The sequence below is a fragment of the Solanum dulcamara genome, chromosome 1 (assembly GCF_947179165.1).
Source record: "Solanum dulcamara chromosome 1, daSolDulc1.2, whole genome shotgun sequence".
Taxonomy (NCBI): Eukaryota; Viridiplantae; Streptophyta; class Magnoliopsida; order Solanales; family Solanaceae; genus Solanum; species Solanum dulcamara.
In genome coordinates, this window is record NC_077237.1 from 5,550,300 (window position 1) to 5,565,893 (window position 15,594).

Here is a 15,594-nt window from a genome sequence, read left to right on the forward strand (position 1 = left end):
GTTTAATAATAACTATAACATCCCTGTCATTGTACCCTTCTGTCTCGGACAGATTTGGATAGAATTCGGACCACATGATTTTAACAACAAAAGAGTCCTTGTTGTTTCACCAATTAAGATTGCCCCCTGTGTCGGTATAGAATTAATTTTTTGGGTTTATGACTTCTGTATTTAAAAGAAAAAATAATTATTGAGTTCAAATTGATCAATTAAGGAATGCATCTCATATTAGTAGGATTTAGGGAAGGAATACATTTATGATGTAGACAGTCTATCTTAATGCAAATATTCGTAACTGCCTGCTTTCACTATTTGAACCTGTAATCTACAGATTACACAGAAATAATTTTATTGTTGCTCCAATTCAAAACTCCCCTTCAAGGTCTTACTAAATGCTAGCTCCGTCCCCTAAAAATGCCGGTTCTAAAGACTTGAATACTTGTACATTAATCTTGTTGAAATGGGATCAACCACCACCTAATTGGTTCAAACTCAACATGGACCGAACCTATAAGAGAAAATGGTCCTTTATCTATGGGGTTAGGTTTAAACTAGTCATTTAAGTATATTCATGAGCAATTTTAGTCCTTTAATTTAGTAGCTATAAGTAAGAACTTTGGTTTCTATCAAATTTAACAAATTTTTATCCGTTAGATTTGATGGAAATTATATAAAAAAAAGATTTTAATGAGAAACATCAAATACTAAAAATTGCATTAGAAAATATTGCACTAGATAACAAAAATAGCAGAGGTTTACCTAAAAAGCCGCACCAAACTTTAGAAAATAAACTCAAAATAATAGAAACGATAAAACTACGTCTTCAAATGTGAATTTTTGCTAATTTTGTTTCTGTAGTTTCCGTAAATCTAACCGACAATTTTTTTTTTTAAATGTGAATTCTCGCTAAGTTAAAATATAGATCATCTCATGTATTGACTAGTAAAAAGTTCCAAATAGGAAAGACATACTATGTCAAAAACATACCTAAATTATATATTTTTTTTGAGTTTCATATCTAAATTATTGAAAGTGTGAATTTTATACTTAAATTATCATTTATTAGTTTGAGAAATATATATGTGTAATACACTCTCTTTACTCTCTCTAGTTTTTTAAAAAACCTTGTCACATGACATTTTATATGGATAAAATATTCCACCTTGATAAAAACTAAATAACTATTAATATTAATTAAAAGTTAAAGACTAAAGTATTTTATTCTAAAAAAAAGAAATTATTTTTTAAAAAATAAATTTAAAATATTTTTCTCATCCACTCCACCACCTCCCCTCATCCCTCAGACAATCCCGTCCTTTTATTTTTTTAAAATTCTTATATAATTTTTTTTTAAAAAAATTCATACTTCATCCCCTCCCCCACCACCTTCCTAAAAAATATTTTTATTTTTATTTTATTTTAAAAATAAAATTATACCCACCCCATCTAATCCTCTACTCTTAATTTATTTTTATTATTTTTTACATTTTTTTCATTTTGAGTTAGATATGTACATATATTTTTAGGAAAATATTTTTTTTACTTGAGTACCAAATATAGCAGAAATAAAAATTGTATTTTAAGAAAAGTCTCTCTCTCTATATATATATATATATCTAACACAAAATGAGAATTTTTTTTGAAAGCGGAGGATTAGGTAGGGCAGGTAAGAATTTATTTATTTTTGAAAAATTTAAAATAATATCTAAATTATTATTTGAATAGGGGAGAAGGGGGGGGAGGGGGATGGAGTAAGAATTATTTTTAAAAACTTTTATAAAATAATTTAGGCGTTTGTTTTGACTCTTATCTCAATAGAAAATGTGTAGCGAATTAATGGGTCAAATAGACCATAAATAAAGTAGAGAAAAATATTTATATATAATATAATCTAGACAAATATTTGTCACGAGACATGGGTTTGGGGATGGCAACGGAGCAAAATGCTGGAGATAGGGAAATGAGACAATCAACGTGAAATGTCACTTATAATAACATTTATTTTTTTCTATTTCTGAAAAAGTCAATTTTTTAGAAATTTATTTTCTTAAAAAAAATACTTTGATTAATCAACCTAAAAGAATTATTTTTCTCCTATTCATAACAAACACATCATTCATTGAAATTAATTTAATAGTACTTGGTCAGAATTCATACCATCTTTTTTTTTTTTTTGGGGTAAAATGGCTGCAGTTGGAATTTGGGAAAACAAAACTCCTTTTTTCTTTTAGATATTTATTATTATGGGAGACCAAAGACTTAATAATAGAAGGTGACTGTAATTAGTTGTCAATGAGTCAATGCATGGGATATAAAATATATATGGACTTTGAATTCTGGCCAACCAGATTGTGCCGTAAACCAAAGTGGAAATATTCACCAAATAGACTTAAGGGAGTCTCTGACTTCCACTTAGCTATTCGTATGTGGTTGGTCCTCGGATATAGAAGAGAGGTTTGGTTGCTCTAAATGGATTTGTTGACTTGAAAAAGATCATAAAAAAGAGAGCCACATTTTTTTTAGTTTAAGGATTCTGATTATAATTTTTTTGTTTATTGAATTGAGAATAAATTATTTTTTACATATTAAATAATTTTGAGATAATAATGATAAAAAACACGTTTGAATTATTATTTTTTTTGCGAGTTTCACATCTTAACTATGAACTATTTCTCTTTTCTACCTGAATGATGGTGATAATTAATCATGTAAGCAAAAATTGATTGTATGTTCAGGTGTTTTTTAATATATAAATTAAGATAGTTTTGATAGAAAAAGAAAACAACTGATAGTTGAAATATGAAACTTCAGAAAAAATAATAATTTAGGTGTGCTTTGCATGACCATTATATTAATTCAATAAATTTTTTACACAAGGACAATGTTTAAGTCTAAGTTACTAAAATTCTCCTAAATCCATAACTATAATATTGATTCAGCCCTTGAAGGTCACAACTTACAAAGATAAAAGAATGTTGTATGCGTTACATGCGTTTGAGGAAGTATGAGAGGTTGACTATAGTATGTATAAGAATTAACGGTAGATGTAAGTCGAAAAAGTATTGAAAAAATATGATTAAACAATAAAACTTATTCTTTGATTTTGTTGTCTTCTTGGTTTCGGTTCATATTATTTGTTGTTACTATTGTTCTCTTTTTCATTGTTTTCAGTATAGATTCTTTACTATATTCTGTTTGTTATATATATATATATACGCTTGATTCTTGATATGTTTTACTTGAGTTAAAGGTTTATCAAAAATAACATCTCTAATCTTCTCAACGTAGAGATAATTAAGACTGTTTACACATTACCCTTTCTTAACTCCATTTATGAAATTACACTGAATATATACATAAAATTTGTTATTGTTGTTGTAATATTTTCCATCGAAAGAGAAAATGATTTCCCTCACTTGCGGTGGAAGTCATTTTCTTTGCAAACTACTTTCTCTATTCCATATTAACTGAATTTCTAGAGCATTTTTCATTGTTCAAAATAGTTGAATTGTTCAAAGTTCAAGAAAATGTTTGGATTTTTTTTCATGTTTACCCTTTTCATTAATAAAGTTTTGTAATTTCGTAGGAGTAAACAACACTACTTACAAAGTTATACTCCAATAAATGACCACTTGTATTTATGATTTCACATTTAATCATCTTATGATGTTGATTAAACAAAAGGGTAATAGAGGAAACTATGGTTCAAATTTTATCCTTAAATGTTTTTCTTAATATGTGTGCATTACCTTAGAAATTCAACTAATATGGAATAGATGAGCTATATGTTAACTTGTATTTCCATGTTACTTACTCCAATTCACACTTAATTAGACATTACTACTAATATTTAGTACTCAAAGTTTTCAGAAAACACTTCCCCTTTTGCTATAGTTTCAAAAAAATATTTTTTTCTCACCAATCAAAATGAGAAATCATTTTTTCAAAAATTTTCATAGAAAATGACTTCCTTGTACACATCATTAGAGTTGTACATTTCAGCCCAAAAAATTGACTCTTGTGATTTGTCAAGTATTATGTTTGTTAATCAAAGGTCAAGTAATAACATTAACTTCACATTTCAATTGTCAATCAAGTACTAAAAGAAGGATTTTGAGACTTTAGGTCTCTGCGTCCACACTAAGTTGAATAATCTATTCCCAAAATTTACATTTAAATTCAAGGGGAAAGTGCTAAAAAAAAAATACATTCTGAATTTTTCAAAATAGGACAAAAAAAAATAGTTTAAAAGAACTAGGAAAAAACTTGCCCTATTTCAAATCGGTCAAGGTATTTTTAAATTATTTGATTAGTTAAAGGACGTTTTTAAGCTTTTGATTTACAGATAAAATATAGTTGAGCCAAAAACATAAGAGTGGGTAAATCAACTTAGCTAGTTGAATATCATCGTGATTTCTGGTGCCACTTTGAGATTCAATCTTTGTAATCGTGGTCCTGATGCTAGATGTGTGAATAAAATTTAATAAAAGTAGCTAGAAAAAAGTTACATATAAAATGAGAGATATTTTAATTAATGGTGTGATTCTTTTGAAAAAAATATTATACAATTTAGATTAAAGCAAATAATTATATTATTATTTAGCCTAACAACTGATATTAGAATTCAGTTTGATGAGACGAGTATGAAGATGGTGGGCCAATGATGGCCACAACTAGGGGCGGAGCCATTTAAGTTGAGGTGTTCATTTGAATCTCGTTCAGCGGAAAATTATACTATTTGTATATGATTAAAATATTTTTTTATGTATATATAATAGATGTCGAATCTCCTTCGACTAGTTTGTTTGTCTACTCTTCAGATTTGAACCTCCTTAATAAAAATTCTAGTTCCGCCACTAGCCACAACTTAGTGCCTTTACTTGTATATGAGGCGATTACTATCTTTTTTTTTTTTTTTGTAATTATTAGACACACACACAAAAAAAAGCTGATAAACTTTGATGATCATAAATATTTTGAATTAATTTTCAAATAAACTAATGAGGTGATGAATCATACATAATTAAATATATTGGCCCACAACTTGGCCCCTCCTCTTCCCCTTTTTTTCCTTTTTCTTCTTTTATATAGGATCCATCACCATGGAGCTATCATATTTAATGCCGCTAGATCCAACAATAGGTTATAAATTTTAGAGAAGTTCAAAATTTAAATGTAAAGTAATTTGAAATAGATTTGAGTTAAATTTCAGAAGACGCTTACCAAAGAAGATGGAGTCATTTTTATATAATAATGTATATGAGTGCATAAATATCTCTTATAATTTTGTACAATAATTATATATTAGGTGTATAATAATGCACTGTTTTAAACATTGTTGTAAGAAAAATCAGAATTTTGTATAATATTATATACCGGGTTTTTGAACACTATTATTAAAAAAATAGTGGTTATGCGACTAAAAACTTTAAAACTTAGCTAATACGTAGGTATAATGTAATGTTGTGGGCAATACTTTTGCGCGATTATCCCAAAAATAAAAGAGTGAAATTTTAGATACAGCTGTTAAATACACATGATCAAAACAGTAATTATCTTTTAAGCCGTACAATATTCTTAATCATCAGCTCGAAAGAATTACAATAGTATGGTTGCCTATGCTCCTTTAATTTTGCAAATAATTAACTTATTTTCTCATTTGGGATAATTAAAAATCACTACTACTAATAACATACACAAAATAATCTCCGATAGGTAATTGACTAATTCAGATTCCTGTCGGAAAGTCTTGCGTTGTAGGTAAGGCGTTCTCTCTATCAAATGCGACTCTATTTTTAGGGCTCGAACTCGAGACTTCTGATCAATTAGCCAATTTTCTAGATTCCAAGAAACTTTTGCTTTTGTGTTCACAAGATGAAAGATATTCAAGAAAAGTAGCAAAATCTGTATCTTTGTAAAGTTTAGGGTTTGATTCATTGATGAGCTTTGGAGAAGGCTGAATTTTGGAGCTATAAGGCAGGCTGTGTAGTGAAGCAGCTGAGATTCTTGATTTTGATGAATTTACAAGTACCCTATGTAGCACACTTTTGTACCTCCCATTGCTGAAAATCTGTAAAATTGATAGGGAAAAATTAGATAATTTTTTGAGAACACAAAGTTCGTAGCAAAAAAAAAAGGTAAAAATATAATAATATGGAATCATTTAGAGTATTTTTTCAGATTTTTCATTTGGGGTCCGATATCATATTGAGATTGGATTAATCCAGATGCGTGTCAAGTAGGATTTTATTAAAGAGGAAAGTGTTAAATTGATAAACAACCACTTTTCAGCTCTTGTAATTATAAAATGACCTAAAGTTCCCGTGTTGAATTTGAAACTTCATAACAATAACTATTTTTGAACCAAAAAAAGTTGTTCGACTCCTAAATATAGTAATAGTATCACATAAAATGAAACGGAACTGACCTCAAGATGGTCCCCAACATTGACAACAAATGAATTAGGAATAGGCTCAACAGTCAACCATTTTCCTTGATGTTGTATTTGTAAACCTTTAACTTCATCTTGTAGTAGAAGTGTAAGTAAACCATAATCTGAATGTGGTGGCATCCCAAGTGTTAAATCTGGCTCTGGACAAGAAGGATAGCAATTCAACACTAAAAGTTGGCTCCCATCCTCAAACTCTTTCAAATTATTACTATCAATATTGTTTTCATTATTCACTATTCCCAAGCTTTCAAGAATTGCTCCAATTAACAATTGGTACAAGAATTTTGTTTGCTTTGAGTAGTTTGAAGCTGCCTCCCTATTCATCAATCCAAAAAGTAACTATTTTTGTCAGTAAACAAGAAAAAAGATCTTTACACAAATAACTATCGAATTCACTGTTTACTTTTTGTAACTGTTATACATAGATTATATAAACTTATACATGATTATACATATATTATTAAGTCCTCGGGCTATTTTTAGTTTAAGCGTTTAGGAGAGTGGCCATGTGGGTTAAATAATTTAATGAATTTTTCATGTCAAGTTTGACATAGAATCAAGTTACTTCACCTGAAGAATTTATATATTTAAAAACTACGCAAGAAATATTATATATCATAATAATTAATATTTCAATGATATTTAAATATTTGACTTTGAAAATAATTAAAATATAGTGCCACGTAAAATAAAACAAGGTAAATTAGTTGACTTTGTAAATGATGAAGCAAGCAACCTAAAGAAATAAGTTATGACATTTAATAATGCAAGTGGAGATCTTATTATAAAGGTTGACATTTATTATTATTATTTTGTTATTTTATAATATTGAATAGTCACCTGAGATCCACTGGAGAAGAGGGCCAAAGTGAAAGGAGATCACATGACAAAGAATGGCAACTAAGTTTGAGAAAATCCCTCCAACAAAATACTCCATCTTTGTTTTGATTGAAACTTGTGCCAAGTCTTACTGGTGCTTGCATATCAGTAGACATGTATTTTGCTCTTTCTTCAAAGGGAAGTTCAAAGAATTTTTTCCCCACTTCAATTATGTGCTTAATTGTGTCACTATGAATATCATGATTCACCAACTGCATCAAGACAAAAAACAGGGTCAGAATTTATTGATTCAATTAATTTAAATTCACGTTGTACAAGGTTCACTGTGGGAGATTTCAGTGTTCCTTATCTATGATCATATTATTTTTAAGATTTGAACACGAGATATCTGATTAAGAGCGGAAGAATCTTTTCAATACACTGCATCACTAGAGTGAAGCAATTCTATGATAGATTTTATTTCGATGGCGACCGAATTCTGTGAATTCAATTGAGTTCATTACATTTGGCTGGAACTATGCATGTGTATATATAAGCTTAAGAATTTAAAATGTATATGAAGGTTGCAAAAGCATAGGATAAAAAGAAGGAAATGTGATCCCTTTTAGCAATTCATATGAAAAAAAATAAAAGAATTGAATCCTCGTGGTCAATGAAATGGCTTGAGAATTGTGAGGTCTCTGAATTAACAAATAGGTGATTTCTCCTCATTTGTTCAACTCTAGACGGACAAAGTTACTCAACATCTATGTTGATGGGAGATAGCAGGTACTGATGAAATTAATCGAGGTGCATGTAAATGTTCAAATGTTCACAAAACTTACCTGAAAAAATCCATATTCTTCACATGCTTTGGCAAGTGATTTGAGAACTTGAGATCTATTGGGGCCTTGCAATTGAGCAAAATCAATAATGGGCAAGTTGAGATTTTCATCAATTTTTTCTTCTTTCTTCACAATTAAAGGCCTATCTGAAATTGGCAATACATATTTGCTTGGAATTCTAGTAATCCCACTTTCACATAAATGCCTAACTCCTTTTTGATATCTACACTCACTTTTCTCCTCATAATTTTCCTTAGTTTTTTCAACTGCCAAAATATTCATTGTTGGACACATTATAATATGTGAAATAGTTCAAAAAATAAAAATAAAAATGGCTAAGTTGAAGAAGGAATTGAAGAGGAGAAGAATTTTAATTTTGATGTATTTTTATGCTAGAAACAACGTACTTTTATAGAGAGGAAAAACGTGGCAAAACAAGTGTTAGTTGAGTGTATTAATTTAAACCATTTTAATTAATTAGGTAAGTCTTATATCTAGACTAGTTCTTATATCATTTCCATGCAAAAACAGAAAAGTTGACTTGGTATGGGTCAAACAAAGAGACTTGTCTCTTCTTTTTTTTGTTATTTATGTACTATGGATCAAACTAATTTAGATTCATGCGATTTATACGCCATTAAAGATGGAATCAATTGATGCAAAAGTTGAACGTTGAATTAACATATAGATCAAACAATGAGATGTCCGGTATTAATCATGTGACGTAGGACCCATTAAATTAGAAAAAAATAATTCATACTAAAATTTTCTTCTTCATAAATATTTGAACTCGAAATTAATTAAGAATGGAAGGTGAAACACGGAGGCTTTTTTGTAACAACGGAACTAGTCTTTTTCTTTCCTTTTCTGGCCCCCTTAGCTCTATACACAATTTCAATTTTCAACCTTTTGTGGACCAATCTAATATCCCAGTACTATCCTAGATCTGGCCCCTATTTTGTCTATTGGAGTTATGCTAAATTTGAGTCTTTTGTTTTCCCCTTGACTTGTCTAGAGATGTTTAAATTTTTCAAAAAAAAATTCAGAATTAGAAGTAGGACCAATACCTTGGGGATAATTAATATAAAAACGCATAATAAAATTGAATTCTAGACTGGTTTTATTAATAAAACTCAATTTCATAGCGAGTTCTCGAAGAAAAAATACATGGAGAAAGAATAAGTGGTCGAAGTATGACCATAGAAAAGTACCTTCAACAGTTCAAATATCTGATTAAAAGTTTGAACATGATCTTAAAAAGCTCAAATAAAACAAGATAATAACAAAAAAAAGTATCCATTCTACCTATATCACGCTAAATTGTTGTGCTATAGGACCCTAGTTAACGTCTCACACCTAATGGTCGTTAGAATTACCTTTGTTGAAAAGTCATTATTACTAACTTAATATTCAAGAGATTTCATAAAAGAATCTACAACATTCATGAGTTATAGTGTCATGCTAAATTTATCACTCTTTATTATCATATTCCACTTCATAAACAATATTTCATCAAGCCTTCTTTATTCAAGACACCATTTTTTATAGGACAAATTCAAGATTATGAATTTCACAGTCTTGGTATTGCAGACCAATCACAACAACATATCAACCATCTAAACCACAACAATTAAATGCATAGAAAACTTCACAACATTACTCAACGACTATCAATCGCTATTGAGCGTCTATCTATGATATTAGAATAAACCATAACCTACCTCAACCGAATAATCGAAATCAAGCAAGCTAATTCATCAATGTCTTTCCTTTCTTCAATGCCTCGGAACATTTCCAATCTATCAAATATACAATATTCGTAAGTAATCAAGTCCGCAAACACTCATATTATTATATATCTAGCCTAGACCCAACTCACCAAATCCTATAATCATTTTCCTAAATCTCATAACGTTAAGTCTTAATTTCTCCAAGTGACATAATTCTAATGATTTTCACATAATACAATACATTCAACATTTAATTATCTAACTCAAGTTGTGAAAGTTGTGATAAGAATATACGGAATCTGCACACCAGAAGCTAGACACAAAACTAGTTACTGCCAAACTATCCAAAAAAATAATAATATAAATCACTAAACCTTTAGCTAGACTATCATTATTACTCAATCATTGATTCATCAATACATTAAAATTAACCCTCCAAATATATGGACATCACTGTCCCACGTTGCCAATTTACTAGAAAACTAAAGTTCCAATTTTCATTCCCTTTTCAGCATAATAAACTATTGGTATCATTCATTTTCTCTCTCTTATCCTCCCAATCAATTTGTTTAAAAATTAACCATTTCTCAAGTGTTCAAAAACTCAATGTTATTTGTAGAATCATAATTTTGATTTTTGTGAAGAATATTGTAGGTTGAAGAAGACATGACCCCTAAAACTGGGGTCGTAAATTTTGGAGTCGTATAGTGTCGAAAGTAATTTTGTTGTATTTTATAGAGAAAAAATTATGTTGATTACATGTTTTTTTCCTTTCAAATACCGACTTTTTTGTTATCTTTTTTAGGCAGTGTTATTATAGTTGAGAAGACTTTTAATTAACGTCGATACATTGGGTTCACAAAGCAACGTGAAATTCGAAATGTAGTTAAACTCAAGGAAGCTGAAGAAGACATGGATTCTCCACGCAACGTAATCATTTAAAGGATAGACTTAGTAAAACTCAGCATGTGAGAGTGATTTTTTGTAATAAAAAATTGAATAAAAGTAGAAAAAAATATATAATTTGAGGCTGATTTATAATCTTTTATTGTTGTTTGTAATTATGAAATTAAACGACCCTCCGGACGTAACGGAACCGAACATTTAAGATTCTCTAGTGCCTTAATTGCCTGCGTGTTTATACTATGGCCGTGCAACGTACTATATTTTAGAACCATATTAAATATTAATCTATTTAATTAAGCATATTTATCATCTAATAAAAAGTACTCCTACTATATTATCCGTTAATATGCAATAATTTCTCTAGTAGCATGAGCTAACTTAATTACAAAGTATCAATAGTTATCAAAAATTTATAATTTAATGATATCGATGAAACTCTTCACATAATAAATAAGTATGAGTTTAATTGTCCAGATGCAAATATGTATTGTATTATCTTGTAATTAAATTATCTTGTAACTCATATATGAAAAAATATCAAAAATTCAACGACATACTTATATCAAAGAGAATTTAATTTAGTCATATCGATGAAACTCTTTGCAAAATAAAATAAATATGAGTTTAATTTTCACCATCCTCCTTTTTCTTTTCTAATTATGCAATAAGAAAATCTTTTAAAATTACTGTCATCATTTATAACCCATTTTCATTTAGGTAGATTATTTTTTTTTAGTCTCGTATAGGACATTTTCTTTTCTAACATATGACAAGACCTGGCACATTTTTCCCCCAACCATAGCTTATTCGTATTCGATGTTTATATTTATTAAGTGTATATTTTAATTCTTTTCAAGATTCTATTAGTATTTCTATCACCTTAAATTCTAGAATTATGTTGATCATGACCTAATTCAGGCAGATATAAAGATGGCTAGAGAGAAGACGGAAATCACTAAATCGTGATCAATTAATATACATTTTTAGTTTAATTTATAACTTTACCATGATTAATTATATAAATGTGTGTAAACATACTGAGGTTATGATCTTAGATAAGAAAATATAGAAGTCGAAGATTAGGGTTAAAACTAGTAGGTAATCGAACATTGTCTAGTTACCTTTCTAGTTATGCTATTATTACACTTTTAATATTTTATCCTTCGATTTTAGTATTAAATGTTGTTTCCTTTGCTTCAGTTAACGTACTATTGGTTGATAATGACTTTTCTCTTCTTTATTGTTCTCAGCGTGCATGACTTTTTCGTTACTGTATTTGTTTTACGTACAATTTATTTTTATATGCTTTACTTGAGTCAGGCGTCTTTCGTAAATAGACTCTTTACCTTTACAGGATAGGATAAGGCTACATATATACACATCATCTTCCTCAGACGCCACTAGTAAAATCACACTGAATATTGTTGATGGTGATATGCTGTAAACACCGAGTGCGGATAAATTTTTACCCACCATAACTGGCTAGCAACCTGGTCATTAATTTTGTTAGGAACGAAAATAATTAGGTGTCATGTGGAAGCTAGCAAAGCAAACCTCGAATGACCATGAGTAAGAAGACAAATGAGAAATATACCAAAAGAGACACAAGCATTTAATGTGGTTCAGTCAACCGACTTACATCCATAAGAGGAGATGAGCAATCCACTATAAATATGAGAATACAAATAATCGAGAGAAATAACCTCACACAATTCACTCGGAATAAAAAGAGGTTCACACAAGTGCTAACGTAACACTTGTGTCTCACCGTTTTTTCTCCAACACAAAACTCTCAAAGCCCCTAAGACTAAATTGTGAATGCTATCAAGTTAGAAGGAATAAACCTCTATTTATAGAGTCATAAACCTTTTTCTATTAGAAAAAGGATTAGCCAAATATGGAGACATTGTGTTTTCCTTTTAGAAAAAGAAAAACCTAATATTATACTAAGAAAGTCAGGGCAAACACCCAACAAATTTGAATCCTTGATCTAATTAAGCCCGTAAAAACAAATCTAAGTTATTAGATAGATTAATTAATTAAAAAGACATAATTAAGCACAGCTAAGCATGAAAAATAAGTTGCTTGTTAATTTATAGAGTTTACTTAACTGTTCATTAGACTTTCCAAATATATAACAGCAGGTGAGGTAGTGTTGTATACATTGAATCTAAAATGTCGTCCTATTTTCAATTAATAATAAGATATTAATTTGGTCATAATGATAAGTTCTTGTTCCCCAATCAATTTATAGTTGTCAATTCTTGTGCCCTCCACATCCTTGTTGTAATTAAGAGGGTTTTAACAAGAAAATAGGTAGGGCAGTGTAATAAGAATACATAAGTATAATATAGTTATTTTTAAATTTTGAGTCTAAGTATAAATCATACTCTACCGTACCGTCTCAAAATACTTATCGTCCTTGCTAGAAATATTTGTATCAAAATAATTTATTTTAATCATTAGCAATTTGAATTTCACTTAAAATTATCTGGATCATTGAGTAAAGACATTAAAATTTACTCACACTCGATATTTTTTCTCTTCTTTTATACTCTCTTTGTTCACTTTATCTTGTCCAATCTGGACTTTACACACCACTTAAAAAATAAGGGAAACTTATCGAAATTTCACTAGTTTAGAAGCTAATTATTTAGATACACTCTAGTGTGCAATATTACGAATCTTATCAGATTTTGGTGCATCCAGATACATGCATCTCAAGATACATATGGGGTTAAAACTAGGTGTAATTTGTTCTAGATACACTGTAGTAAATTCGCATGTAGCTGGAATACATAGACAATCTCCCTTGCCTCCCTCCCATCTCGTTCGCCACTCTCCTATGTATCTGGTATCTCAAATACACGCGAATCACACTGAATACATATAGATATATGTATCTATTATGTATCTAGTGTGATTCGCATGTATCTGGGATACATGACTATCTCAATTGCCTCCCTCCCCATACTCTCTTCCTATTTTCAGTGTATTTGGTAGAAAAATATATGTATTTAGGTGTATCTTCTTCAATAGATGATAGAAAATTCTTAATTAGTGATAAGATACATAATTATTTGAAAGTATACATAAAATTAGTATATATGGTATGGATGTATGTCTAATAAGATAGTTTCTCCTAGAAATAATGATTGACATCAATATTTTGCCACATTATTCATATTAATTGATGTTAGTTCTTAATTGGATTTCGAGAACAAATTATTATATATTAACTTAATTAATAAGATTATTGTATGAGCTCCTAAACTTCAAGTTCTTAATTTGCATTTGATAAACTCCTTGGAACCGAAATATGGTATATTATATTGTCTATATTATAAGTACTACGTAATTAGCAAACGTGGATAGCCTAGCTTCATGACTCAATCCAATACATAACAAAGCAACAACCATATATATATATATTGGACTCAAGGTCGTACATATTATGCTAGATTTGGTCATCATAATTTTAAAATTATAAAGAATTAAATAGACTATAACTATTAAAATTTAATTCAAGTCAATGGATTAAATTATTGAAGTCAAACCCCTTGGCCAAGCTGGTCCAAATAAGCAAGGAACATGTTTTGTCTTCTCTTCTTCATTCATTGCATGTGTCCTTAAATATAAATCAACATCACCTCCTTAGTGTTTTTTTTATTTTAAAAAAACAACTCCTAGCTCATATCTTACTTAGTTGTCTAATCATCTCAATTGTCACGATCCGAATTTGGTGTGATGATATTTTCATCGAAATAAATCTACCTAAAATCTAATGGATTAATGAATTACATGGATCTTCAAAATAATAGTAATGACTGTTAAAATTTTTCGTGAAGATGTTAGTGATTTTGGATAGAGATGGAAAAAGAAGGGTTGATATGATGAGAAGATTCATGCCACTTCTGGCTAAAATGAATGAGGTTAACAGAGAAAGAGCAAATTTGAGTACTTGTTGCAAATTTAAAGGCATATATAAATTCGATAATATAACATTAAACGATTATATACGAACCGATAATATAAATAGAGCAATATTAAATTTTTTTAATAATAAACAGGCAAATATCATCCTTTTCTTAAAAAAAATATAGAAAAGTTCTCTTGAGAAAATCACAAGCTTCGTAACTTGTTAAGGGTCTATCATAGATAATATCTCTATTTCTACGAGATAAGAGTAAGATACTAAGATTAATGTATATTTTACCCTCTCAAACTCCACTTATGAAATTACGTTGATTAGTATCTTATTGTTGTATGGTACTCTCATCGAGACTCCATTAAAGTCAAATCCACACATTATAAGACCTGTTTTTGAGGTGCAAATTAAAATAGAGGAAACTCAACTATTTCATTATAACTCATGTTGGTGACGAGCTTTGTTACTTTGATGAAAAATGGTTACGTCAAATTATGAAATTTTCATTTAAATATGATATCTTGGATTTAATAATACTTTACTCATCTGCTTCAACTTATAGAAAGAGTTGACATGCTGTAATGATAACTAGCAAATTAAACCCATGGGCTCTGTTTTTATTTTTTTATTTTTTAAAAAATAATTTAAAATCATAGGGGTCAAGTCATCCCTTAAAATGTCAACTCAAGTTACACTGTTAATAACTTAATACGAGTTGACTTTCAGGATTATCAAGAAACACAAATAAGAAATCACTACGTAATATTATCAATTAAAGGGATGATAGCACTTCTGATCAATCAATTATTAATAAATTATAATTTTAATCCTCGTGAGATATGACTCAACATATATAATTTTTAATTAATTAAAATGTGCATTTTTAATCCTTGATCAATGTGCATATTTCAATTA

The 15,594-nt window shown here is 29.1% G+C and overlaps 1 protein-coding gene across 1 annotated transcript; it reads right to left on the reverse strand.

Annotated features, from left to right (window-relative positions):
- Positions 1 to 5,499: 5,499 nt before the first annotated feature.
- Positions 5,500 to 8,480, reverse strand: LOC129886370 (probable 2-oxoglutarate-dependent dioxygenase SLC1). Its single transcript, XM_055961026.1, has 4 exons — positions 8,116 to 8,480; positions 7,292 to 7,542; positions 6,428 to 6,767; positions 5,500 to 6,070 (listed from the first exon to the last, which is right to left on the reverse strand). The coding sequence occupies exons 1-4, from the start codon at positions 8,407 to 8,409 to the stop codon at positions 5,822 to 5,824; spliced, it is 1,134 nt and encodes a 377-aa protein (XP_055817001.1). The 5' UTR covers positions 8,410 to 8,480; the 3' UTR covers positions 5,500 to 5,821.
- Positions 8,481 to 15,594: the final 7,114 nt, after the last annotated feature.

Bases quoted from the DNA above. Each gene is read 5' to 3' on its own strand.
- LOC129886370 (XM_055961026.1), bottom strand. From the start codon at position 8,409: ATGTGTCCAACAATGAATATTTTGGCAGTTGAAAAAACTAAGGAAAAT. The intron at 6,768-7,291 runs GTGACTATTCAA...ATTGATGAATAG, and splicing joins TCTTCTCCAGTGGATCTCAG to GGAGGCAGCTTCAAACTACT. The intron at 6,071-6,427 runs GTCAGTTCCGTT...TCAATTTTACAG, and splicing joins ATGTTGGGGACCATCTTGAG to ATTTTCAGCAATGGGAGGTA.